The sequence below is a fragment of the Odocoileus virginianus genome, chromosome 33, assembly GCF_023699985.2.
Source record: "Odocoileus virginianus isolate 20LAN1187 ecotype Illinois chromosome 33, Ovbor_1.2, whole genome shotgun sequence".
Lineage (NCBI taxonomy): Eukaryota > Metazoa > Chordata > Mammalia > Artiodactyla > Cervidae > Odocoileus > Odocoileus virginianus.
Genome location: NC_069706.1, coordinates 3,924,918 through 3,950,981, shown reverse-complemented (window position 1 = coordinate 3,950,981; position 26,064 = coordinate 3,924,918). Strand labels below are relative to the sequence as shown.

Below are 26,064 nucleotides of genomic sequence, written 5' to 3'. Positions count from 1 at the left end.
TGCTCGATCAGAAATGTAACCTGTGGACCTGGAGAGTCAGGGGTGAGAAGGGAAGGATGGCCCCTCTCCCCAGCCTGCAGCCAGCTGGCTCCATGTACAGGGCTGGCTGGCCTGATTGTGAGGCTCTGACCCCTGCCTCCCCCACCCCACCCCACCCCACCCCCATCCCCACAATCCGTCCCTGGCAGCCGCCCTTTCCAAACCCTCTGCCCAGGCCATTCCAGGCTGCAGGATCAGCCCCGCCTGGCCACTCCTCTGCTTCTCTGCGGGTGGAGGGGGAGGAGGTGGGAGGCGGGCGCATGGGGCGGGCTGGCCCGGGGCTGAAGCGCTCCAGCAGCCTCTCTCAGAAGACCAGCCATGTCCAGCCCAGGGCTCCCGCTCCTGCTCTTGCTGCTGGCGGCCCCGCCACTGCAGCCCTCCTGGCTGCCACCGCCAGACACCCCAGAGGGCAAGGCCACCATCACGGGCTTCATCCTCTCCTCGCTGGACAGAGCCACGTCCTTCCTGAAGAAGAGGCTGCCCGAAATCAACCTGGACGGTGTGGTGGGGTTCCGGATGCTAGAAGGTGGGTGCACTCTGGTTGCCCTGGACTGGCCACCGAGAAGGCAATTCTCAGCCTGTCACCTGCCCACTCTGCACCCCGGGACCAGCCCACCTTCTGGTCCCCAAATACGATGCTCTGACTAACGAAAGAGGGGCAGAGGGTGGCTGGCCCCTTTGAGGGTGTCTAGAGACCCTCTGTGATCAATTACTCTTTTTTTTTTTTAGAAGCAGGAAGGATTCAGAGGCCACTCAAGAAAAGATTTGGAAATTATTATTTTCCAGGGAGGAAATGATTCATTTGTCAATCCCTCCCTCCTGACTTGCCAGGGCTTCCCGATGGCTCCTCAGGTAAAGAACCCGCCTGCCAATGCAGGAGACACAGGAGACGTGGGTTTGATCCCTGGGTCGGGAAGATCCCCTAGAGTAGGAAGTGGCAACCCACTCCAGTATTCTTGCCTGGAGAATCCTGTAGACATAGGACTCTGGCAAGCTACAGTATTTGGGGTCACAACTGGGCTATTAAGCACACCCCCTCCAGACATGCCAGGACCGAGGCTAGCAGAGGGAGTGTGCCCATGAGTGTGCCTGCCCTGGCTCCCCCTACATCCAGCCAGAGCCGCCTGAAGGCTCCGAGAAAAGAGCCAAGTGTTTGTTCAGCTTTGAAGGGTATAAGATCCCCGAGGAGGGGGCTGGAGACAGGCCAAGGCAAACAGGTAGCCACCCCCCACACTCACCGAGGGCTTCAGGGAGCCCCTCCCTGACCCCAGTGACAATCCCGGGCTCTGGCTGGCCCCACTCCTGTGTCACCCCATCTGTGTTGCCAGGACAACTTTTCACACACCAAAACTCCAGATCCCAGCAGGAGGTGGGGCTCTGGGACCTTCTGCACTGTGTCCTTGTGGCCTCACTGCCTCTGGCTTCCTTGTGTCCTCCCCACGCCCCTGACCCCCACCCCGGCTGCATCCTGGAGACCCTCACGACCCTGGTCCCCTCCCCTCCAGGCCAGGATCAGGGTGCGGGTCTCCTTCATGTAACCCTCGTCTCGTCTTATATCTCCTCTTTGTTGTTGTTTAGTCACTAAGTCCTGTCTGACTCTTTGTGACCGTATGAACTGCAGCCCACCAGTCTCCTCTATCCATGGAGTTTCCCAAGCAAAAGTACTGGAATGGGTTGCCATTTCCTTCTCCAGGGGATTTTCCCAACCCAGGGATCAAATCTGCATCTCTGGTGTCCCCTGCATTGGCATGCGTGTGTGCTAAGTCACATCAGTCGTGTTCAACTCTTTGCAACCCTGTGGACTGTAGCCCACCAGGCTCCTCTGTCCATGGGATTCTCCAGGCAGAATACTGGAGTGGGTTGCCATTTCCTACTACAGGGGATGTTCCCAACCCAGGGATCGAACCTGCATCTCCTGCATTGGCAGGTGGATTCTTTACCTCTAGCACCACCTGGGAAGCCCTGCAATAACCTATTGCTGCACAAACTGCCCCAGGATTTGGCTGCTTGAAACAACAATTATCTCCTGGCTTCTGTTAGTCAGGAATCCAGGAGCAGTTTGGCTGGGAGGGTCTGACTCGGGGTCTCGCGTGACGTTCCCGTCCAGATGGCGGCCAGCACTGTGATCATCTGAGGCTTCCCTTATGCTGGCAGAGCTGCCCCATTCACCCACAGGCCTGGTCGGGTTGGCGCTGGCTGGCGGCTGGAGGCCCCTGTTCCCCACCACGTGGGTTCTTCCAGGGACTGCTTGAGCATCCTCATAGCTCAACAGCCGCGTCACCCAGAGCAAGTGGCCCAAGAGAGAGCTGGGCGGAAGCCTTGGTGTTTCTTACAACCTAATGTTGGAAGTCACAGGGGCTCCCCAGGTGACTCAGTGGTAAAGAATCCACCTGCCAATGCAGGAGATGCAAGAGATGCAGGTTTGATCCCTGGGTCTGGAGGATCCCCTGGAGGAGGGCATGGCAACCCACTCCAGTATTCTTGCCTGGAGAATCCTATGACAGAGGAGCCTGAGCAACTGAGCACACACTTGGAAATCGCATGTCGCCATTTCCCCAGTTTTGTGTTGGTTTCACAGATTGGCCCCATCCCAAGCGAGAGGAGGCTGAAAGGATGGGAAAATGAGCTGGCTACCACAGCCCTTCTTCTAAGGATCCTGCCTGCATTCTCAACCTTCCTAGGAGAGAAGAGGGGGGGTTCACATTCTGGGAGGGGTCCAGTAAGAAGAGATTGCCCATCGATCTCCTGGGTCCTCTCTGCTTGGGGCTGGACAGGCAGACACTGACCTAAGAGAGTAAAGGGTCCCTCCAGCTGCTTCCAGCTGCCTCAAGGGGGTTCCAGAATGTGGCAGCAGCTGCCACACATGCAGGGACAAACAGGAGCAAGCCCAGGGACCTAGGATCACCATGAGGTCAGGTTGGGCTCACCTGGTCTCTTTGATGATCAGCAACCCTACTGGGACTCTCCATCCGCAGGTTCAGCCAAACGATCTAGAACAAGGCTTCAGAACTAGACTGCCTGGTTCCAGTTCAGAGAGGGAGCGGAGTCAGGGGAGCGGTGTTAGAGAGCACATCATCCTGCAAGACTTGCTCAGCACCCTCCTCAAACCTTGTCCACTCTCCCCCACGCAGTGCCCAACCTGACAGCAGCTACCCTACCTCATCTCACTTCTCAGCTCTGCACTGATGCTCCTTCTCACATCTCCTCTCTTTCTGGCTACCCCATGACCTTCTCTTTCAGCCACCCCATCCTCTCCCACCCCTCCTGGGCCACTGCTAGTCCACAGGGCACCTCTGTGAGAATTAAAAAAAAGTACCACCTTTCTGGAGTCACTTGACTGACATCTGCTGGAAAATTGTCTCAAAACATGTACAAACCCATGATAGGAATGTGTGTTTCCCTTGTGCAGTGTACAACCTGCTCAACTGCACACAGCAGCCTTCCACTCTGCAATCTGAGTCTCTCCCTCATTTTTTCCTCCTGGACCACAAAGCCCAAGTCTCTATAACTAATAATAATCACTAAACATTATTAAGTGTTTTCTTTGCACTCTGGACAATGCCAAGTCCTCTATGTGCATTAGGGCTAAGTTGCTTCGGTCATGTCCAACTCTTTGCAACCCCATGGACCTCAGCCCACCAGGCTCCTCTGTCCATGGGATTTTCTAGGCAAGAATGCTAGAGTGTGTTGCCATTTCCTTCTAGAGGGGATCTTCCCAACTCAGAGATCGAACCCGCATTTCTTAACGTCTCCTGCACTGGCAGGCAGGTTCTTTACCACTAGTGCCATGCCTTTGCTAATTTAATCTTTATAACCCCATCCTCCAAGAAGTAAGGAATATCATGACTCCCATTTTACAGATGGAGAAAGTGAAGCAGAGAGAAATTAAATGACTTCCTCAGGTCACCCAATGAGAAAGCATCAGAGGCAGGACCTGAACCCTGGCCCCCCTCCAGAAACCAAGCTCTTAGCCACCACCTTCCCTCACTCTGACCACCACTCCCCGCCCTGCCAGTACCCAGCTGAGCTCCCCAGAGGCCTAATTTCCAATAAACTCAGCAAATATTTTTCCCTCAAGAGCTGGAAGAAGCAGAGAGCTCAGTATGCATTATAACTGGGGGTATATTTTCCTGTCCATGTGCTTCGTCCAGTGTTGGGATGAATGAACTCTGCTCCCCCTTGCAGTGCAGCTCAAAGGCGTTCAGGAGAAGTGGGCACAGGACTCCCAGCTGCAGCCGCTCGGCCTGCGTGTGGGCAAGCTGGTGGAGAAGTTGGCTCCTCTCCTCCATGATTCCATCTTCTACCTCAACCTGAGTGACCCCAAATACCTGAGAGGTAAGAGCGTGAGTGGGGTCCCGTTTCTTCAGGAGCAGAGACAGCTTCTGGGGGCGCCCACTGAAACCACCTGCTGTAGCTTCAGTCGGCGCCGGGGAGGGCCTGGGAGGACCTGTAACCAGCTGCCCCTGCGGGTGTTCGGTCATCCTTGACTTCAGCTTGAGACGGCCTCTCCCACCCACGGAGGGCAGGTGGAAGGTAGGGAGCGGCTCTCCCGCACTTTTTCAGCTCATGTCCAGGCTTGGGGTCAAAGGACCATCCCAGACCAGAGGAGAGGGAGGGTCGAGATCTAAAAGGTAATCTGGCCCTTTGCACGGCAAACATTAGCATCTTGCCAGTATCTTTCTTCTCGCCCTAGAATGCAGAGCCTCTGTCTCCTTGTCAGCATGGAGTCATCCTACCAAGGGGCCCCACCCTATAAGCCCTGGCCTGAGTTGTTCCTGGGTGGGGGCGGTGGGGGGTATAAACCAGCCCCGTGTGGTCCAGCCCTGCCTCCCAGGCTCCCCTTCCAGGTCCATGAGGGTAAGGGGGGAGATAACTGGCCAGACAACATGAGAAATCCCAGCCCTCCCCAGCATCAGCCTGCTTCTCTGTATGTGGGGTGCTCCACCCTCTCCCCTGCAGAAGGAAATGGCAACACACCCCAGTATTCTTGCCTGAGAGATCCCATGGACAGAGGAGCCTGGCTGGCTACAGTCCATGGGGTCTCAAAGAGTCAGACACAACTTAGCGACTGAGCGTACACCCTCTCCCAGGCCTGGTCCCTGAGACCATCCCAGCCTGGCTCATCCTGAGGTCGGTTCTGCAGGAGCTCCATGTTCTAACAGAGCCAAAGGAGGCAACTAACCCTGTCTAGTTGTCTCAAGCTTCCATGGGGTGTGGTAGATTTACTCAGAGCCTGTCCCAACATAGTTCCTAGTGATTTTTTTTTTTAATTTTTCAGATAAAGAGCTTTCTGAATATTTCAAATGCAGTACTCAACCCTCAGGCAATGCTCAGAGCCCTGAAGGCATCTGAGTGCAGTCAGGATGCCAGGGGATGGACAGCCAGTTCCTGGGCTCAGAACCACAGGAGCCTGGGGGGTGGTTAACCATGGCATGGCTCACTGCTCCTGTGTCTCCCCCGACTCCCTCTTCTCCAACAGAGTTCCAGCTGACCATCCAACCTGGGTTTTGGAAGCTTCCACGTGCCTGGACCCGCACCGAGGCCTCCATGGTCTACCCCACTTTTGAGCAGGAGGACTCCTTCTCAGAGGAGCTCAGTGACTTGTGCCTGGTGCAGCTGCTGGGAACCGGGTGGGTCCCCTGGACCTGCCTCACTTCCTGAAGACCCCAAAGCGCCTGCCTTCCGCCAGGCCTCTGGTCCCACTTGCTTCCCAAAGCCCCAGTGCTGTGCTATGCCAAGTCACTTCAGTCGTATCCAACTCTTTGTGACCCTATGGACTGTAGCCCACCAGGCTCCTCTGTCCATGGGATTCTCCAGGCAAAAACACTGGAGTGGATTGCCATACCCTGCTCCAGGGGATCTTCCTGACCCAGGGATCGAACTTGCATCTCTTATGTCTTCTGCAGGTTCTTTACCATTAGCACCACCTGGGAAGCCCCCAAAACCCCAGGGGATTGGGCAAAACTAGGTGCCAGCTCCCCTGAGAGCTGTTCCTCATCCCACCCCCATGTCTGATTCGCACCCCCCCCGCCTCCATCAAAGGCTTCTGGCCCACTCTAGACACCCACCTCCATGCCCTGCAACCCCCAACTGACTGGTCTCCCCACACCAGAGGGATCTTTCCAAAAAATCACATCTGAACACCCCACTTCAGTGTGAAGCTTCCTTGTCCTCAGGTAAAGCCTCTGCCCTCCCCTGGTGGCTCAGATGGTAAAGAATCCGCCTGCAATGCAGGAGACCCGGGTTCAATCCCTGGGCTGGGAAGATCCCCAGGAAGAGGAAATGGCAACCCACTCTAGTCTTCTTGCCTGGAGAATCCCATGGACAGAGGAGCCTGGCGGGCTGCAGTCCATGGGGGTCGCAGAGAGTTGGCATGACTGAGTGACTAGCACTTCCTCTGCCCTCCCAGGTCCCCAGGCTCCTCTGGTCCAGCCCCTGTGGCCTCTTTTCAGACCCTCAGAGGCACCGGTTCCCTCCCAGTGCAGGCCTTTGCCCGTGCCCAGCAGTCACCTCTGTGGTATCTCTTCCCTTCCCCCTTGCCTCACCCCAGCCCCAGTGCTTAAGTAACTGCTCACACTTTAGGCCAGCTCCAGCATCCTGCTTCCAGAACCTTCCCTGACCCCATAGCAGGAAGCTGACCTCCCACAGTGGCTAGTTCTCCTAGCCAGGTCCAGTTCACTCTTGTTTCATGGTTCCACAGAACAAATGTGAACTGCATCTGGCTAAGGGAACCGGTTCCAAAGAGCAGGACAGGGCTGTAAGTCCCAAAAAGAAGGACCCAGCCTTGTTGAGCTCACCGTTTTATCCTGCTGTGCAGTGGGCTTGGAGGAAACCCTCCAGGGCCAGTCCTAGGTGCAGGGACCCATGGAACCCATGAGCAGAAGAGGCAGCAGGTGCCCAGGCCCCCACCGTCTCAGCATCCTTCAGAGAGGTGTTTGGGCCAGGACACAGTTGGGCTTGCAGAGGGGCTCTGCTGCAGTGAGGGACCTGCCCCATCCCTTCTATGGGGCAGGCCTGGCACGGGGGGTGTGGGGGACAGGCCGGGCCTAGGGGTCTGCTGTGTAGGGCAATTCTGAGAAAGATGGTACTGGGGAGTCCCACGAAGAAATGGGATGTCACAGCCCCTGGTGCCTCCCCCAACCTAGGACAGCTCCGGCGTCACCTCCCCTGTGCCAGAGGGACCGATTCAGCCAGTCCAGAAAAGGACACGTGTTAATCTGGCTCAGCTGCCGGCCTGACCCTGCTGGGGGCTGTAGTAACTAGAGGGGGAATCAGGACTCGGGAAGGCTCCAGGCCCCAGGCTTCAGTTAGGACGCTCTTAACAGCCTGGAACCACTTCTCCCGCAGGACAAACAGCAGCCAGCCCTGCCGGCTCTCCAATTTCTGCAGGACCTTCATGACCAGGCCAGGTTGCTCTGGCTACTGCCTGTCCCACCAGCTACTCTTCTTCCTCTTGGCCAGAATGGTAAGTGCCCGGTGTGGGCCCAGCCATAGCCGGAGGAGGAGAAAGAATGACTGGAAGGCGCTCTTGACAATGTGGTTTTACACGTTCACACCAGTAAAACACGCGGGTTTTAAACCTGTGCTTCAGACATCAGGAGTGGGAAATAGCATGCCATTCATCAGCCATGAAATCCAACCAAAGTGGTGGAGAGGCTGGGGGTGGTAGTGTTGAGGTTCTGTTGGACATAGAGCTTTGCATGCTGAACTGGATCACAGGGCGTCAGGGAAACAGAGAGGGGTTGGGAGAGGAGCCGCAGAAGTAGCTCAGTAAACAACAGATGGAAAAGGTCTTAGAACAAAGTCAGTCACTAGCTGCTTCCAGAAAACCAAGCCAAGACCAAAAGAGACCCGCCATCACCTCCCTGTGCCCAACACTCTTTCAACCCCAAGCACTCAGATTTTGCTAAATACTCAGTTTAATTTATTTTATTTTGGCCTCACCACATGACTTGCAAGATCTCTGTTCCCTGACCAGGGTCTGAGCCCCAGTCACAGCAGTAAAATCACAGAATCCTAACCATTAGACTGCCAGGGAACTCTCGCTAAACACTCATTTTACACATATATTTATTTATATACAAAGCAGGGCTTGCTATCTCTTTTCAAAAATGTTACTCAATGCCCAGAAATTCTTAATCAAGAAAGGACTTGTTGATTTTAATAGATTTTTTTATTATTATTTATTTGCAAATTGTCACAGCCCAGTGTTTTTGCAAATACAATAAAAGCCTAATTACAAGGAAAATTGTTGTGATTATTAGATTCAGCAGATAGAAAATTAGTCTGACATATTGCTATAGCAGTTTTTAAAGCCTGTTCTCATCACCCGTCCTTTTCTTTGTGTGGTGAGACTGATCCGCAGGCCAGGCTCTTTTTTTTTTTTTTTTTTAATTGGAGGATAATTGCTTTACAATGTTGTGTTGGTTTCTGCTGCACAACAACACAAGTAAGTCATAATTATATATATATGTCCCCTCCCGCTTGAGCCTTCCTCCCCTCCCCCACCCCACCCCTCTAGGTCATCACAGAATGCCAGGCTGGGCTCCCTGTGTTATACATAACTTCCTACCAGCTATTTATTTTACACATGAGAGCATATATATGTAAATGCTACTCTCTGTTTGTCCCGCCCTCTCCTTCCCCGGCTGAGTATACAAGTCCGTTCTCTATGCCTGCATCTCTATTCCTGCCCTGCAAACAGGTTGATCCGTGTTATTTTTCTAGATTTCCATATGAATACATTAATATATGATATTTGTTTTTCTCTTTCTGACTTACTTCACTCTGTATAACAGGCTCTAGGTTCATCCACCTCACTACAACTGACTCACATTCATTCCCTTTTTATGACTGAGTAATATTCCACTGTATATTTTTACCACACCTTCTTCACCCATTCATCTGTCGATGGATGCCTAGGTTGCTTCCATGTCCTGGCTATTGTAAATAGTGCTACAGTGAATGCTGGGGCACATGTGCGTTTTTTGGATTGTGGGTTTCTCAGGGTGTACGCCCAAGTAGCGGGATTGCTGGGCCATATGGTAGTTTTTTTCCCTTGTGAAGCGCTGTAGCTGCCTGCCACAGTGTGGTTAGGCTGGAATCAGCTTGCAGTGACATCGGCTAACAGCTTTAGAGCGCCCCCTGGTGTCTGACACCCCCACCCACGCTAGCGCCGCTCTGGTGCAGCTCCCAGCGGCATCACTTTCTTCTCCCCTTGAAGACACTTAAGGCTCATAATAGGTTAACTTAGGTGGTAGAGGTCGCAAAGCTCCTAAGTGGCTGAGTCAGGACTTGAACCCAGCTCTCTCGGTCCCCCGGTGACTAAGCCTCCCATGGGCTGGGAGCGCGGATGGGGAAGAAATTTGGGGCAAAAGGAGAAAGATCTGCTGTCAAAGGCTGCTGCTGCTGCTGCTGAGTCACTTCAGTCGTGTCTGACTCTGTGCCACCCCATAGACGGCAGCCTACCAGGCTCCTCTGTCCCTGGGATTCTCCAGGCAAGAACACTGGAGTGGGCTGCCATTTCCTTCTCCAAGGCATGCATGTATTCTAAGTCGCTTCAATCGTGTCCGACTCTGTGCGACCCTATGGACAGCAGTCAACCAGGCTCCTCTGTCCACAGGATTCTCTAGGCAAGAATACTGGAGTGGGTTGCCATTTCCTTCTCCAGCTGTCAAAGGCAGCCACTTGCAAAACCATTTCAGAATAGCAGGTATTTCCCTGTAAGAGTGTGCATCTGCCGCCCACTCTCTGACTTGTCTCTCTGTTTTCCCAGAGAGGATGTACCAAAGGGCTGTTCCGCCAGAGCCAGCACTACATGAACGTCTTCTGCGCCAACATGATGGACCTGAACCGGAGAGCCGACGCCATTGGATATGCCTACCCGACCCGGGATGTCTTCATGGAAAACAGTGGGCCCCGCATTCTACTCTAGCAACAGAGCTGCAGGGTGTCCCTGATTTCAGGCAAACACACACACAGAAACACAGAATAGGGCTGCCAGGCTCAACAAATGAAAATACAGGACGCCCAAGCAAATTTGGACTTCAGATAGACAATGAATACACCTAGTATAAGTATATCCCCAACATTGCATGGGCTATACTTAACTTTTTTTAAATTCATCGTTCTTTTGAAACTCAAATTTAAGTGCACATTCTGTATTTTTTCTGCCACTGTTTTGACTGCTTCCTGCCCCCAAAAGCTGACCCAGTGGTGGAGCTCTGGACAGACTGACCAACTAGGTGACTGGCAAACAGACCCTTAAACCTGAGAGAGGAGACTGAAAGAGGAATCCCTGGGTGACTGCTCCTTTGCTTGGGCGTCCAGGCCCCCGTACTGACCCTGACACTTGAGCAGCCCTGACTGAGGCCCTAAATGGAAGCAGGACTCGGGTCTGGGAGCCCCTGCTCACTAAGGCAGACCCTCAGGGCTGCCTCCTTCCAGCCACTGTGGGGTTTGTTCATTTTTGTTTTATGGCTCCACTGGGTCTTCACTCTTTTTTTTTTTTTAATTTTGGCAAGGGCTTTCTCTAGTTGCAGTCAGCTGGGGGTACTCTTCATTGCAGTTTGCAGGCTTCTCATTGCAGTTTGCAGGCTTCTCATTGCAGTGGCTTCTCTCGTTGCAGAGCACGGGCTCTAGGGACAGGCTTCAGTAGTTGCAGCTTGCAGGCTCTTGAGCCCAGGCTCAGCAGTCGTGGCACATGGGCTTAGTTGCTCCGAGGCATGTGGACTCTTCCTGGACCAGGGATCAAACCGGTGTCCCCTGCATTGGCAGGCAGACTCCGATCCACTGCACCTCCAGGGAAGCCCCAGCCACGGTGTTGAGTGCCCACCTCCTGGTGCCGCTTCTCTCTAGCAGATGGCACCATGGTGGCCTTGGGGAGGGGGAGGAGGTGGGCCTGGTGGGCAGGCCTGCAGAGGGTCCCCTGTTTTTGCTTCCAGTCATGTTGTGTGGGATGAGTGGCTTCTCCGACTTCTACAAGCTCCGGTGGCTGCAGGCCATTCTCAGCTGGCAGAAGCCGCGGGAAGGATGCTTCGGGGAGCCAGGTGAGCTGCACTGCCTCCCCGACTGGGAGTGGGCATGGGGCAGGGGGGAGCTGGGCTTCCACGCCAGGTGGGGAAAGGGTGCAGAGGTGTTAGGGGTGTGGAGAGGGATGTGCAACATGCACCATGCCTTTCCATGCACACACGTGCACACAGACACACACAGATGTTGGGGACATGGCAGCAGACAGGTGCTCGTGGAAACTTCCGGTAGTGCCTCCAGATTCAGGAGACCTGTGTTGCTTGAGGTGTTGTGAAGAGGAGGGGGCTTAGCCAGTAGCTATTTCAGAGTTTATTTATTTAGCTGCACCTGGTCTTATTTGCCACACATAGGATCTTAAGTTGCAGTATGCAGATCTTTAAGTTGTGGCAGGTGGGACCTAGTTTCCTGATCAGGGATGGAACCCAGGCTCCCTGCACTGGGAGCTCAAAGTCTTAGCCACTGGACCACCAGGAAAGTCCCAGCCAGTAACATTTAAAACCCACTGACTCAAAAAAAAATTAAATTTAAAATAAAAACCATTGCCTCATTGTATAGCAGAAACTAACACAACATCGGAAAGCAATCATACCCCAATTGAAGGAAAAACAGAAATACAAAAAAAAACCCATCTTGAGAAGTTCACCTTGTACTCTTCTCCCAGCTGCTGAAGATGAAGAATTTCCTAAAGCCATTCAGTACCAACAGCATTTTTTGAGAAGAGTGAAGAGGCGAGAAAAACAATTTGCAGGTAATGAAAATACCCAAGGGACCTTCTTCTTGTCAAGAGGGCCTAGAAAAGATACACACAGCTCACCCTCAAGGAAAACAGGCCCCCAGCATCACCGAGGGGCCGGGCTGGAGTGTCTTTGTGTTTGGGAGCTGAAGGGAAGGGTAGGAATCGCTGATGCCCTCCTCTTTGAAAGTGGGGAGTCCAGAGATGCTGTCTCCAGTGAAGGGAACATAAAAGAGATGTTTAAGTGTATTTCACACTGAACGTCACTGAGGTAACCCCCTTGGTCAAAGTCTAGTCAGGAAGACAGACCCTGAATTGGGAACTTCAGCAGAGGGAATTGAATATAGGGAACTCATCTCAGAGATGCTGCAAGAGCTGAAAACAGAAAAGGTAAGAAAACACAGAGGTTAGCCACTGCAGGACGCCCCCATCCTCCCTGGAGGCAGAGCTGGAGGGACCGTGGGAGGAGAGGAGCCTGTGGAGGCTGGATGCAAAGAAGATGGGGGCGCGGGGAAGAGACACCCAGCTTCTCCCCTCATCCCACCTGTACCTGCCTGTGGTGGGCAAGGCAGTCTGGTGAACGTATTGAATAGTTTGGAGGGGTTGGTGCACTGGGATTTGGAGCAAAGAAGGGCAGAAGCGGGATCCTTGAGCCAGTGGACAAGGGACAAGCACAGTCCTGGTGTTACCAGTTTACACGTCATCCTGGAGCTCTTTTTTTTTTCCTTTGGCTGTGCCACATGGCTTATGGGATCTTAGTTCCCTGACCAGGGCTTCAACCAGGGCTCCTGGCAGTGAAAGCCTAGAGTCCGAACCCACTGGACCTCCAGAGAATTTCCCTGGAGCCACTATGAACAGCGTCCCCTTCCCTGCCAAATGTGTTCTAATTGAGATGAGTTTGCTATGTAGTCAGTGCATCAGTGTAGAGAAACAGAGAACAGGCTATTAATATTAATGCATTCCAGGTGGTGCTAGTGGTAGAGAACCTGCCTGCCAATTCAGGAGACAGAAGAGGTGCAGGTTAGATCCCTGGGTTGGAAAGATCCCTGAAGGAGGGCATGGCAAGCCACTCTAGTGTGCTTGCCTGGAGAATCCCATGGACAGAGGAGCCTAGCGGACTACAGTCCATAGGCTGGCAAAGAGTTGGACATGACTGAAGCCACTGAGCACAAAAAAGATTTCTTTTACGATTATTAATAAAAATTAAAATAACTGCAAGGCAAGAGCAGGAAGGGAGGTGAGCTGGCCAGCACAGAGATGTCCAGTACACACTGGGGAATGATTCCAACAACTAAACATCTCACCAGGAACCCCACCACGGCTTCATCGTCTACCTGCAAGTAACAAGAGAGGAGAGAGATGATGGGTTTCATAGCTGCCACCAAAGGCTGGGCGGGGTTGGGGGGAGAGTTCTCAGGAGACCTCCAGGGCCCCCTGCCTGGGCAAGGTCTGCCTGACCCAGGGGCTGGGGTTGCCTGTAGCCAGCGGTAGGGGACCCGCTGTGCACTTCCGGAGATCTGGCTGCTCCCTTGAGACTGACACCTGGAAACTAGGCCCGCCCTGAGGACTGGAGAGGGAGCTGCAGAAATCTCACAGCCTGAGGTCCTTCCTGGGGCCCCTGCAGGTTGACCAGCAGCCTGGGAAGCTGGGAGAGGCATGTTCCTTCTTTCATTTATGACATGCACACCTGTTGACTAAGGGCACCAGATTCGAAGTCAGACTGTCTGGGTTCAAATCAGCTTCTGCCTTTCTTTGCTGTGGGAGTTGCTCAATCTCTCTGAGCCTCAGTTTCACCATCTGTAAAATGGGAACCAAGCCATGCCTCATTCATAGGGTTTTGGAGGGTTAATTTCAGATTATCATGCAACGTGCTTCCCACATTTTTCCTATGAAGGTCACCAGTAAGCATGGATTGCCAGGGTTAGTAATTATGCTCCTTGAAGTTTGCATTATCTCTCCCTCGGAGGGGCCTTCCCTTCTCCAGAGGAAAGGAAAATCATGGCTCCCTCCAACCTGCTCAGAAACTAAAGGTGGACAGCTCATTTTGAGCTCAGAGGACTCATAATAAGAGGACATTACAAATGATGTCAAAGGAGCTCCTGGCCCAGGTTGCTGTTTGGGCAAACATGGGACCAGGTGGGCCCCAGGCAGGACTGAGGGAGGCTGTCAAGCAGAAGAAATGAGCTATAGAGTCTCCAGGGTTGGGATCTCAGCTCTGCTCCCAGTCTCTGTTTCCCCATCTGTGAAATGGGGCCATTGGGTGCTGTTCTAGAAGGTCTCACGCAGGTCCTGAGCACAGGGGAAGGCGGAAAGAATTGGACCAGGGTGTGGCCTCCAGGAAGGGGCTCTGGAGCGTGAATCACAACATAGAGTCACCCCTGCCCATGTAAGGAAGTCTTCCAGACAAGATATAACCTCCCAGATGAGGAGGTTCCAACTGGCTGAAGACATTTCTTCCCAGAGGGGCGACTTTAGCAGCCAACATTCACGGAGGTTGGCAGGTGGGTGCCCAGCCCTGCGAGGGAGATCTGGGGACACCAGGCTGGCCGAGAGAATATCTGCGAAGTCCTCACAATGGAGCAGTGGCTGCCTGCTGCGCCCCCCTCCCAGGACTCACAACGGGACCTCTTGTCTGTCTCCGCAGACGGCTGCTCCTCCCACAACACAGCCATGGCTGTTGCAGCACTGGGTGGCTTCCTCTATGTCCTGGCGGAACACCCCCCAGCAGAGGGGAAGCTGCGGCCACCCACAGTGACACCGCCCGACGGCCACTGACACAGTTTCAGGCCTGCCACCACCAGGAAGATGAAGCCCACACCTTTAGTCCATCTGATTCTTAAGTCCTGGGGTGCAGGTCACATCCTAAGGCGGAAGCAGCTGAAGCAAAGAACCCAGGGTCACCGCTGTCCCCCTCGCCCCCGGGAGCTGAGCTGGGCAGGTGGGGCCGGGATGGACCCAGGTGTGAGAGCAGATGAATAAATGTAGAGTGCAGTTGAGCTGGGCGTTGGGTCTTGGTTCTCAGCCTTTCAGACTTCTAGGGCTCCAATTCGGAAACAACTGAAGTGACAGCACGCACGCACGCACATTGCACTTGGTGATGCAGCGACAGACATCTAAGCAGGGAGAAGAGTAAAAGTCAGAGACTTGCCAAAGACTGCCTGCCCCCCGCAACTCCTGGTTCACTGAGAACAGAGGGTTTCCGGGAAGTTGGCAGCAGACCAACTTGTCTGCTGATGAGTTTTTGGCACCTGAACACTTGTGCTGGCTCCTGTATGGCCTGTGCGTCACAGAGGCACCAAAAGGCCACCTAATCCGGGATGCTACCTTTGGCTAGCTATATAGGACATTATGTGGACAACTGGAAATATTTGGATGTGGCCTGTGGATTAGTTAATAGAATTTTATTGGTAGGAACCATCCTAATTTTACTTGACCCGTGCTTATGTAAGAAAATCCTCACAGAGGATACATAAAGTGTTAAGGTGTGGTACATAAAAGTATCTACACTTCATGATGTCCACAGCTTGGCTGAAATGGTTCCAAAAATGAATAAATTATTGCGCTTATTATGAATAAAGCGCAAACGTTAACAGTTGGTAAAGACAACTAAAAACTACACATAGGTTCTTCACACTACTTTGTCAACTTCCCCGTAGACTTCAATATTACAACAACGTAAAACGTTCCCGCCATCCCAGAACCCCGCCCCCTCTAAAAAAAATTAACGCAGCAAGTTATCAGGCCTATATCTCGCGATATCCGAAGAAGTACAAATGCTACAGAGCGAAGAGCTGTCAACCGTAAGTGGCTCTGGGTCACGTGTTATATGCTCACGTGACCGGAGGTCCGAGTCCAACATGGCGTCCTCCATGGGTCGCTTCCTTCTCTTCTTCATTGGGCTGCGCGGCTTCCTACTGGAGGCATCCGGCGACCTCGGCTCGGGGTGAGTACAGCTCTCGCGGGGGCAAGTCCGGTTGTGGCGGGGGGGGTCCCCCCAGCCCGAGGCACAGCACTCCGAACTCTCGTGTGCCCCCCCTACCCGCAGGGCCTCCCGCGACGACGACGTGCTCCTGCCCTACCCCCGCGCGCGCGCGCGCCTCCCCCGGGACTGCACAAGAGTGCACGCCGGCCGCCTGGAGCACGAGAGCTGGCCGCCGGCCGCCGCGACCGCCAGCGCCCACCGCCCCTCCGTGCGCACCTTCGTCTCGTACTTCGCAGACCGCGCGGTGCCAGGTCATCTGACGCGAGCGCCCGAGCCCTTGCGCACCTTCTCGGTCCTGGAACCTGGCGGACCCGGCGGCTGCGCCTCGAGGCGCCGCGCCACTGTGGAGGAGACGGCGCGGCCGGCCGGCTGCACCGTCGCCCAGAACGGCGGCTTCTTCCGCATGGAGACGGGCGAGTGCCTGGGCACCGTGGTGAGCGGCGGGCGGCGGGTGAGCAGCGCCGGGGGGCTGCAGAACGCGCAGTTCGGGATCCGCCGCGACGGGACTCTGGTCACCGGGTGAGGAGGCAGGGTGTCCGGTAACTGTTGAGGGCAGAGGGCCTGAGAGTCGAGATGTAGCCGTGCCGCTGTGTTCAAGTCGCCTAACCACGCTGAGCCTCCGTTTCCGCATCTCCAGGAAGGGGAAGGTAGTACCTTCCTCGTAGAGTTTATTCGTCTTCCAGTTTGGGATGCTGCTTGCTTTGTGTCCGTCTGTGTGCATACACCGGGGGTATGGCTATGAACAAGCAAACAGTCTTTGCCTTCAAAAGAGGACACACACAGCCCCCATTACTGGTGAAAAATTCAACAAAATCCAGAGAGATAATTAAGTTAATTTACATTGTATATAAGCAGTGAAGCAATGAACAGGGTGAAGTGACTGTAAATAGAGCGTTGAGTTTAGGGAAGGTAATCAGGAAGGACTGGTCTTAGAAGGTGACCTTAATCACATGAGAAAATTAATGTGAAATTTAATCACAGGTCAACCAGGGTCAAAACTGGAGGAAGAGCATTGCTGTCAGAAGGGACAGCAGGTGCTGAGGCGCAGAGGGGCTTGGTGTGTGAGGGATGGAAGGAAGGAGGAAAGTATCAGAGGAGGACAGAACTGATTTTGGTCACTTAAGAGCTTGATCTGATCCTGCCGGACACTAAACAGGTTGAACCATAGTGGAAGCAAGGAGGCCAGTTAAGAGGCTGTTGCAAGTGTCAGATGGTAATTTGACTGGGGTGATGGCCTGAGAGATTGAGGGCTATAGGTGGACTTGAGATCTGTTGGGGTTGGTTGTTTCTGTTAAATGAAGTGTGGACTGGGATATGTGGACTGTTTGCAAAGATTGCTTCTAGGACCAGGCAGGTTCCTGGGCATCAGGAGGAATCCAGTAGCCAGGCAGGGGATGGGGATGGGGACCCCCACTACCCACAGTTTGCCGCTGCTGTTGACTGAATCTCTCTGCTTCCCTGTTTCCAGATACCTGTCTGAAGAGGAGGTGCTGGACACTGAGAATCCGTTTGTGCAGCTGCTGAGTGGGGTTGTGTGGCTGATTCGCAATGGCAGCATCTACATCAATGAGAGTCAGGCGGCTGAGTGTGAGGAGACCCAGGAGACAGGTGGGAAGGGGATGCTGAGTACCATAAGATGCGGGTGATGAGTGGGGGTGTTGGCAATAAGTCTTTTGAAAACCTGGATAGGTGGGGTGGTAGGGGAAGTCTTTCCACAAGTTCCATTCTAGGTATTGGGAATCAGTGGGGATCCCTGCTTCATGAAATGTGTAAGAAAGGAAATAAATATATAGTATACTAAAAAGAGGTGGTTAGTGCTAAGACAGAAGTTGAAGGAATGGAGCTATGAACAAGGCAGTAGAGGAGTGTTCCTAAAATGTCTGTGGACCAGCAGCATCAGCGTCACCCAGGATCTTGTTGTAAACTCAGAGCTTCAGTCCCTCCTGCTCTGCCTTGAAGCCACAGCATCAGAATCCCTGGGGTGAGGCCCAAGAGTGTGTGTTCTAAGGAGCTCCCTGGGCGATTCTGATTGACATTGGATTTTGAGAACCACTGAGATGTGAAATATTGGGGCAGGGAAGGTCTGCCATGGCCTAGATGTTTAAACAGGCAGTTTTAGATTATACGGTCAGGGAAGGCCTCATGGAGGAGGTGACATAGCTCAGAAGGAGCAAGCCATGGGAAGAGCTGGGGAGAAGCCCAGTCCAGCCAGAAGGAACAGAAAGTGTCTGTATGGAATTGCGGGGAGACTGCCAGGAGATGGGGTAGAGTAAGCAGTCCAGGGAAGTCATGCCAGGCTTCGGTAAGGCATTTGGATTTTGAACTTGGGACAGTGGAGGCCGTTGGGGTGTTTTCACCTGGAGGTTGACCTTGCTTGGTTTACACTGAAGAACAACCCTTTGCCTGCTCTGTGGAGATGGACTGGGACGGGGTTAGGGGGCAGGCAGATAGCTGGGTGCACAGACCCAGAGGTGGAGAGTGGTGTCGGGCTGGCAGGAAGTGGCAGGCAGAGCCGAGAAGGCCTCCCGAAGGGCCAGGCGATCAGCCAGGCTGCCTCTCCTTCAGGTTCCTTCAGCAGATTTGTGAACGTGATCTCAGCCAGGACAGCCGTGGGCCACGACCGGAAGGGGCAGCTGGTGCTCTTGCACGTGGATGGGCAGACAGAGCAGCGGGGGTGAGTCCTGCTCTGAGGAGCCTCAGCCCACCATCAGCTGCCTTTCTGACCCTCAGGTGTTCCCTGGGGATCGTCACACCCACCTGTCCCCTGTCTTCCCACCGGCAGAGGGTCCCTTGGTCTGTCCCACTTCCACGAACTCATCACCTTCCACACACTTGCTCTCAGTCTCCTTGACTTAGGGCCTCATCTCTCCTGAGCTCTGGTTGGGGTGAAACGAAATTATCACAAAGTATCTACTCACAAAGCCGGGAGTAGACCTTGGTTCCCATTCTAGCTCTGCCATATGCTGGCTCTGTGGCTGTGGACAAGTTACTTGACCTCTCTGGGCTCATTTCGTCCTCTGTAAAGTGAGTGTGCTGTGTAACAGATTAGCACAGGCAGCACTGATTTGTTAGATCCGAGCTCTGGAGGTCGGGAGTCGGCTGAGAGTGACAGTGCTCAGCTAGGTTCTCTTGTTCAGGGTGTCCCACAGAAACCATCCAGTTCTTGGCCAGATGGGGGGCTTATCTGGAGCTTCTGGGAAAGAATTGTCTTGGCAGCTCACTCAGGTTGTTGGCAGAATGCTGTCCTTGGAGTTGTCAGACTGAGGTGTCTGCGTCATTGCTGTCTGGGGGCCTCCCCACTCAGGAGGCCGCCCATGTTCCTCCTCATGTATATACCCTCCTCTTGTGTATCTTCAGGGTGCAGAGGGGTGTCAAATCCATCTAACCCCCTCATATTCCAGTCTCCCTCACTTTGTCTTTTCCCTTAGCCTGAGAAAGCTCTCTGCTTTTAAGGACTCCTGTGATTCCGTTGGGACCACCCAGATCATCCAGGACAGGGTCCCCACATGTGGAGGGTTGTGCTGTGCATCCTAACACAATCATGAGGATGATGTCTGGTTACAGCCATAGCTTCCAAGGATTGGGACAGGCCACTTGAGCTGGGGGAGCACTTGGAAATTTGCCTGCCATAGCGGGTGTGTGATACTGTCCACTGTGGAAAGTAAGGTGCACTAGCCTGAAAGCAGATGCCGCAAGGTCAGCAACACTTGTCTTGTGCTGCAGCATTAACCTGTGGGAGATGGCGGAGTTCCTGCTGAAACAGGACGTGGTCAACGCCATCAACCTGGATGGAGGAGGCTCTGCCACCTTCGTGCTCAACGGGACCTTGGCCAGTTACCCGTCTGATCACTGGTAAGCCTACCAGAGCCCCCTTGCTGAGGTCGAAGGCCAGGCCTGTCCCTGGCTGTCTCATTCAACAAACACTGAGTGCCTGTCATTTGCCAGGCTCTGGGGGTTCAGTAGAGAAGCAGGAGGAGCCGAGATGCCTGCTTCTCGCTGCTTACAGGAAGTGGTGTACATAGCGCAACAGCACTGCCCAGGGCCGATGGGAGGGGCTGGTGATGATGAGGAAAGACCTGAGAATAGAGAAGCATGAGCCGAGAGCTGGAGGGTGCGGAGGTGACTGGGCGGGAGTGGGAGAGCCTTCTGGGCCCAGAACAGCGTGTGCAAAGGCCCTGGGGTGGGAAGAACCTATAAAAGGCTGGAGAAGAGACGATGAGGAGAGGCAGCCCTCGGCCCTGCAGTGGGGGATCTGAGGGGTGGCCAGCACCTCAGCCTCTCTTGACGCACCTGTCCCCCTGCAGCCAGGACAACATGTGGCGCTGTCCCCGCCGCGTGTCCACCGTGGTGTGTGTGCACGAGCCCCGCTGCCAGCCGCCAGACTGCAGCGGCCACGGGACCTGCGTGGAGGGGCGCTGCCAGTGCACGGGGCACTTCTGGCGGGGTGCTGCCTGCGACGAGCTGGACTGTGGCCCCGCCAACTGTAGCCAGCACGGGCTCTGCACGGAGAGTGAGTGCTGGCTCTGCGGGAGGCAGCTCCAGCCCGGGTGCCCCGCTCTCACGGCCCCAGCCCGGCCCGGCCCTCACCTGGCTTTCTTGGTCTTGTCTTGGCAGCTGGCTGCCGCTGCGAAGCTGGATGGACAGGGTCCAACTGCAGTGAAGGTAAGAGCCTCCAGGCCAGACTCCTCCCTGGCACCCCTTGGGGCTCTCAGGCAGGGGTGATCCTGGGAGCTGCAAGCCTCAGTTGCCTTTATCCCCGCCTCCTGGTCCGCTAGTCTCTTCACTCTTGTCTCACACTTTCGCCCCATGTGTAAATCACCATGTCAGTATCCTGCGGCTGCTGCAGCAAGAGCCCGCTAACTCAGGATGAACACAGTCCTTTATTCCCTCACAGTTCTGGAGGCCAGCACCCCATCTCAGCAGGGCCGCGCTGGCTCTGAAAGGTCTGGGAGAGGATCCTCCCTGCCTCTTCCAGCTCCTGGTGGCCCCCGCGTTCCTTGGCTTGTGGCTGCCTCAGCCCAGTCTCTGTCTCCGATTTCACAGGCACAGCCTCCTCCCTTGTCCGGGTCCAGTCTCCCCCTCCGTTCTCTTACACGGCCCCCAGGCCCCTGGGGTTTGGCTCCATCTTAAATGCAGGAGGCTCCCCATTTCAAGATCCTTAATTGCATGTGCAGAGACCATATTTCCAAATAAACTCAACGTTTACAGGTTCTGCATTTGGAACCTGTCTCTGGGAGGTTGTGTCCTACAGGACTACTGTCACCGTGGCTTAAATCCTTAGTGGCTTTCTTTGGCACTGAGTGAAAAATCTGAACTCCTCAGCATGACATGCCAGGGCCCCGGGTGCTCCAGCCTTGCCCCCCTCCCCACCCCCCACCCTCCAGGCCTGCAGATCAGGTCCTCAGACGCCCCTCCACCCCCCAACCTCAGTGCTCGCTGCTGCCACACCCGCTCCCCTCCCTCCAGCGCACTCATCCTGTGACACATGCCTTCTGGCTCCCTGGCTGCCTAGACCAGAAGCCTCTGCCTAAACAGAGCGGAGGCTCCATGAGGCCGTAGCCTCAGGCCTGCCACATGGCAGGTTCTCCAGAACTACCTTTTGGAAGGACACGTGAACCAACAGGGCCGCTTGGGATGCTGAAGATGCGTTTGCAATCCCCTGGGCCCCAGCCTGGGAGGGGAGGGCAGAGCCAGGTTTGGCAGAGACCCCCCCTTCCTCCACCCCAGCTTGCACCAGTGGCTTCTTCGGGGAAGACTGTGCCCAGAAGTGTCAGTGTCATAATGGAGCCACCTGTGACCCAGAGCAGGGGACCTGCGCCTGTCCCCCTGGCTTCACTGGAGACACCTGTGTGCAGGGTAAGCAGGAAGGTCCCCTGAGTCAGCCTGGGGGGAGCCCCACCCAGGGGGTGCTTCTGGTCAGCCCGGATCTGCCCACACCCGAGCACATCCTAGCAGTGCAGAGAGGCCTGGCCACCGAGGCCCCCACCGCTGTCCTGGCTCCTCCCTGCAGAGTGTCCACTCGGCTGGTACGGGCCAGGCTGCCAGAGCCCTTGCAAGTGTGAGCGCCAGTGTCCCTGCGACCCCCGGACTGGCAACTGCAGTGTCAACTGGTCACCCACCCTGAGCAGCCTCTTCTCCCGAGGTATGGCACCTCCCAGGGCCCCCCGGGAGCAGGAGAGGGCAGACCCCTCTTCTCCCAGCCTTCAGCCTCTCCCTGGCCTCTTGCAGTGAAGGAGTGTTTCCCACCTCCCGAGGTCACCGTGCGGGCAGGAGAACTCTCCCTTTTCACCAGGTAGGTGCTTCGATGGGAACAGGGGCAGGGACGGGAGGAAAGTGCCTCCTTCCACCTTCCGGGTGTGGCCTCTGCTCTGGGCCCAGGCAGGGCTAGGAGGTGGCTGCTGGGTTCCAGGCAACGGTTCTCTGGCTTAAGCTCAGGGAGAGTCCCAGCTGATGCAGCCCCCCGAGCATCCAGGGAGACGCCAAGGACCCTGGCCACCCCCACAGCAGAGTCCAGGGGGCTGGGCGTGGGCTTGCTTTCTCAGCTTTTGGTGCAGAAGCTCTGAGCAATTCACATCATTTCTCTGGCACCCGGGCATGTTCACCCCTCGTGTGGGGCCTTTACTTTCTAGCGCAGGTCTTCAACTTGACATCCAGGTAGGGGGCGTGTATTAGAAGACAGAGCTGGAATCAAGAACCAGTGCTGTCAGTCTGGGAGCCCCACTTGGAGAACCTGTCTTCATGGTTGTTGCCTGCCATGGCCCAGGGCAGTGCCTGGCCCACCCCCTCCAGGTGGAAACCAGGTGTGGGCGTGAATGAAAAACCCCTTGGCCTGGGCCTGGAGGCAGCACCTAGGAGCTCATCACAAAACTCAGATCCCAGGTCCTTCCTGGAGATCCTGACCCAGTGATCGGGTGAGGGCTGGGAGGACAGCCCACATGGTGTGCTGGGAAACGCACCAGAGCAGGGATGGGGGCGCTCAGGAGCCCTGCACCCTGAGCTCAGGTCTCAGGTATGAGATCACGGGGTCCCGCAGCAATGGGCAGGAGCTGTGGGGGGGATGAGGGACAGGCTGCAGGCCCCGCCCCCCGGGCAGTCAGCATGTGTCTGCTTCTGCGTTGAGGATTTCAGACCAAGATGACAGGAAGGAAGAAAGATCACTGAAGGACCGCCCCCTCCTCCCCCCGCCCCCCCCCGCCACATCCCTGCCAGCTCCCTGCCTGGGAAGAGGGGGTGTGGGTCCTCGCTGCTCTGTCTGCTTTGAGGATCCTGGAGAGAGCCCACCCTCTGTTGCCAACATCCTCAGGAACCCAGGATGAAGACCGCTGCCTCTTGGGTGGATTAGGTCCTCAGCTGTGTTTTCTGTGGCTTGTACAATGTAACATTTATTAGCAGCATCTGAAACCCAGGGAGTGGTGCACATCAAAATCTTTGTTTTTCCCCACTCCTCTTGAAGTACCAGGCAAGGTGGGAGCCTGATATCAGGCAAGGTTTGTCCCACATAATAACTGTCCGCACTGCTCTGGAACGTGTGTGGAGTACGCTCCTCACCCCAGTAGACCCCTTTGCTCCCCCCTGTGTGGTCCCTGGAGGACCCTGATGCTGTGCTCCTGTTCTGGGAGGAGGAGCAAAGTGGGGGGAAGGAGGGAGCCCCTCCAGCACCGCCTCAGCCTGAATCGCATCCAGCATCCCTGTTCGGGTTCTCTCCCACCCGCAGGACCACCTGGCTGGCCATCACCTTGGCCCTGGCTTTCCTCCTGCTGCTCAGCACGGCAGCGAATGTGTCTTTGTTCCTGGGGTCGAGGGCCACGCGGAGCCGGCACCTGGACGGGGCCTACGTCTACCACCCGCTGCAGGAGGTGAACGGGGAGCACCCGGCCGCAGAGAAGGAGCAGCTGGGTGACTCCTGTAACGCCTTCAAGGACTGAAGCCTCCTGCTGCCAGTCGTGTCCTGTTCCCGAGGCTCATCTCCAGGAGCTCTGACTTCTGCAAGAGGAAGTCCCAAGGCCACCGACCCATCCGGGTAGTCGCCACCTGGGTGCCAAGCCAGGCTTCCAACAGCAACGTGCCTCAGCCCCGCCCTGGCCACCTGCCGTGGCAGATGCAATCCAGCACTCCCAGAGGGCCAGCCTCTGTCCCCGCCTGCCTGTGTCTGCTGCTCACGGGGCCTGCCCCCCACCCCAGGGCCTGCCTGCTGCTGCCAAAGAGCCTCCGCCTCCCCGGGCCAGAGCTGCTGCAAACGGAGCTCGCGATGACCATGCCGCAGCGAAGTGGCAGGGTCCAGCCGTTGCCTTCGGATGAGGGGTGGATTGAAGAGACAACAGCCACGTACGGGACCCTTTTTTACAGACCTTACCACTGAACTTGCCCACTGGAATGGTGTTTCCTGTCACGGGAAGCTCCTTAGAAGGGAGGAGGGGTGAAATCATGTTTACAGGCTCTCTATTTTGCCCTGCCGCTGAGAAGGTTTTTCTACCACTTGAATAAATTGATAAATTGATATAATAAAAGAACTGTATCTGAATGAGCAGTCATGGACTTGAGGGGCTCCTAGGCCTTAACACGTGGGGGACTGCTTAACCAGAGTCAGAGTCAGGATGTGCCCACGGCACGTCCAGCTCCCTGATCTATTTTGTTTAATCCAGAAGTTTCCCAGGTGGCACTAGTGGTCCCGCCTGTCAATGCAGGAGACATAAGAGATGTGGGTTCTATCGCTGGGTCAGGAAGATCCCCTGGAGGACGGTATGGTGACCCACTCCAGTATTCTTGGCTGGAGAATTCCATGGACAGAGGAGCCTGGCGGGCTACAGACCATAGGGTTGCAGAATCAGACACGACTGAAGCGACTTACCACACATGCACACTTTCAAGTGTACTTGAATCACCTGGTGGCTCAGCTGGTAAAGAATCCACCTGCAATGTGGGAGACCTGGGTTTGATCCCTGGCTTGGGAAGATCCCCTGGAGAAGAGAAAGGCACCCACTCCAGGATTCCGGTCTAGAGAATTCCATGAACTGTATAGTCCATGGGGTCGCAGAGTCAGACACAACTAAGTGACTTTGACTTTCACTGAATCACCTGGAAAGAGTTCCAGACTCTACTGCTCTCACCGAGCTCCCAGGTGATGGCTGTGGGCGTCTGGACTGCGCTCTGTGAGTTTGCTCTGTGTTTTTTAGTAAAATTTAGTTAACCAACAGTTACAAGTCAAGAGAAGAACAACTCCAGAATTCTGGTTTCTGGTTTCTCTTTGAAAAGAGTGAGAGAAGGACTTTGCAGTGGTTAAGAATCCACCTGGCAATGCAGGGGATGCAGGCTCAGGCTCCGGTCAGGGAACTAAGACCCCAGATGCAGCCAAATAAGCAAATATTTTTTTAAAAGCTTGACGTCCCAGCATCGGAGGACGCCCTCAGAGGCAACGAGATAAGTTGTCCAAGCCAAGAGTGGTCGGTCCCCATCTGAGTGTGTCCTCTCTAGCTCATTGCAGCCCCAGCAGTTGGCTTCCCTTGCCTGTGACCTGCATCCTTGTGAGATTAGTTTGTAACCTGTGGCCTCTAAGGGTCTTTAGGAAGTGCCTGGCAACACCCTGCCTCGTAATACACCCACTGTGTGCTTGGCAGCCTTATGCGGAGGGTACATGGGGGGAGCTGCTGCTGCTTCCAGCAGGTCCTCAAGTAGATCCAGGCACGTGGTGGATTGAGTGTTTGCATCCCCCGAGGTTTCTATGTTGAAACCCTGACCTGCTGTGCAATGGTGTTAGGAGGTGGGGCATTTGATTTCATTAAATGAGGTTTAGATGAGATCGTGAGGGTGGTGACCTCACAAGAAGAGGAGACAAGAGCACCCTCTGCAACGCGACACGCGCGAGAACGAGGCCACGCGAGCTCATGGCAGAGGGTGGCCGTCGACAAGCCAGGCAGCGGGCCCTCACCAAACGTGCTGTCACTTCAGTCATGTCTAACTCTTTGCAACCATATGGACTACCTTCCATGTTCCTCTATCCATGGGATTCTGCAGGCAAGAATACTGGACTGGGTTGTCATAACCCTCCTCCAGGGGATCTTCCCAGGGACCAAACCTATGTCTCACGTCTCCTGCGTTGGCAGGCAGGTTCTCTACCGCCTGGGAAGCCCCAGCAACAGTAGTGGTCATTTACTGCTGCACCACAAACCAGCCCCAAACTGGTGGCTTAAAATAACAACCAGTCATTGCTTCTCACAAAAAAACAGTAGTTTTTCGTGCTTCTAGGGTTAGCTGGGTGATTCTCTTGACCTGGACTAGAATCAGT

At 54.9% G+C, this 26,064-nt stretch overlaps 2 protein-coding genes and 1 long non-coding RNA gene across 4 annotated transcripts; 2 read left to right on the top strand and 1 right to left on the bottom strand.

The window, feature by feature from the left end:
• The first annotated feature begins 330 nt into the window (after window positions 1–330).
• Window positions 331–14,796, top strand: C33H16orf89 (chromosome 33 C16orf89 homolog). Its single transcript, XM_070461122.1, has 8 exons — window positions 331–565; window positions 4,225–4,374; window positions 5,519–5,669; window positions 7,387–7,504; window positions 9,815–9,950; window positions 10,983–11,087; window positions 11,729–11,815; window positions 14,445–14,796. The coding sequence occupies exons 1-8, from the start codon at window positions 358–360 to the stop codon at window positions 14,573–14,575; spliced, it is 1,086 nt and encodes a 361-aa protein (XP_070317223.1). The 5' UTR covers window positions 331–357; the 3' UTR covers window positions 14,576–14,796.
• On the bottom strand, window positions 11,366–16,399 carry LOC139032868 (uncharacterized). 2 transcript variants are annotated; one of them, XR_011485487.1, is made up of 4 exons: window positions 15,999–16,399; window positions 14,619–14,913; window positions 13,488–13,597; window positions 11,366–13,134 (listed from the first exon to the last, which is right to left on the bottom strand). It is a non-coding gene; the product is annotated as an uncharacterized lncRNA (long non-coding RNA). The 2 variants fall into 2 exon arrangements; XR_011485486.1 differs by having other exon boundaries at window positions 11,366–13,597; window positions 15,999–16,398.
• Window positions 15,613–24,303, top strand: NAGPA (N-acetylglucosamine-1-phosphodiester alpha-N-acetylglucosaminidase). Its single transcript, XM_020899360.2, has 11 exons — window positions 15,613–15,743; window positions 15,846–16,301; window positions 17,251–17,390; window positions 18,348–18,456; window positions 19,506–19,634; window positions 20,087–20,292; window positions 20,397–20,444; window positions 21,510–21,638; window positions 21,793–21,924; window positions 22,011–22,074; window positions 23,497–24,303. Exons 1-11 carry the CDS (start codon window positions 15,658–15,660, stop codon window positions 23,705–23,707), a joined length of 1,710 nt encoding a protein of 569 aa, XP_020755019.2. The 5' UTR covers window positions 15,613–15,657; the 3' UTR covers window positions 23,708–24,303.
• Window positions 24,304–26,064: the final 1,761 nt, after the last annotated feature.

Coding starts and splice junctions, on each gene's coding strand:
- NAGPA (XM_020899360.2), top strand. CDS start 15,658: ATGGCGTCCTCCATGGGTCGCTTCCTTCTCTTCTTCATTGGGCTGCGC. Junction 18,457..19,505: donor GGGCAGACAGAGCAGCGGGG/GTGAGTCCTGCT, acceptor CTTGTGCTGCAG/CATTAACCTGTGGGAGATGG. Junction 22,075..23,496: donor GAACTCTCCCTTTTCACCAG/GTAGGTGCTTCG, acceptor TCCCACCCGCAG/GACCACCTGGCTGGCCATCA.
- C33H16orf89 (XM_070461122.1), top strand. CDS start 358: ATGTCCAGCCCAGGGCTCCCGCTCCTGCTCTTGCTGCTGGCGGCCCCG. Junction 5,670..7,386: donor GTGCAGCTGCTGGGAACCGG/GTGGGTCCCCTG, acceptor CTTCTCCCGCAG/GACAAACAGCAGCCAGCCCT. Junction 9,951..10,982: donor GGATGTCTTCATGGAAAACA/GTGGGCCCCGCA, acceptor TTTTGCTTCCAG/TCATGTTGTGTGGGATGAGT.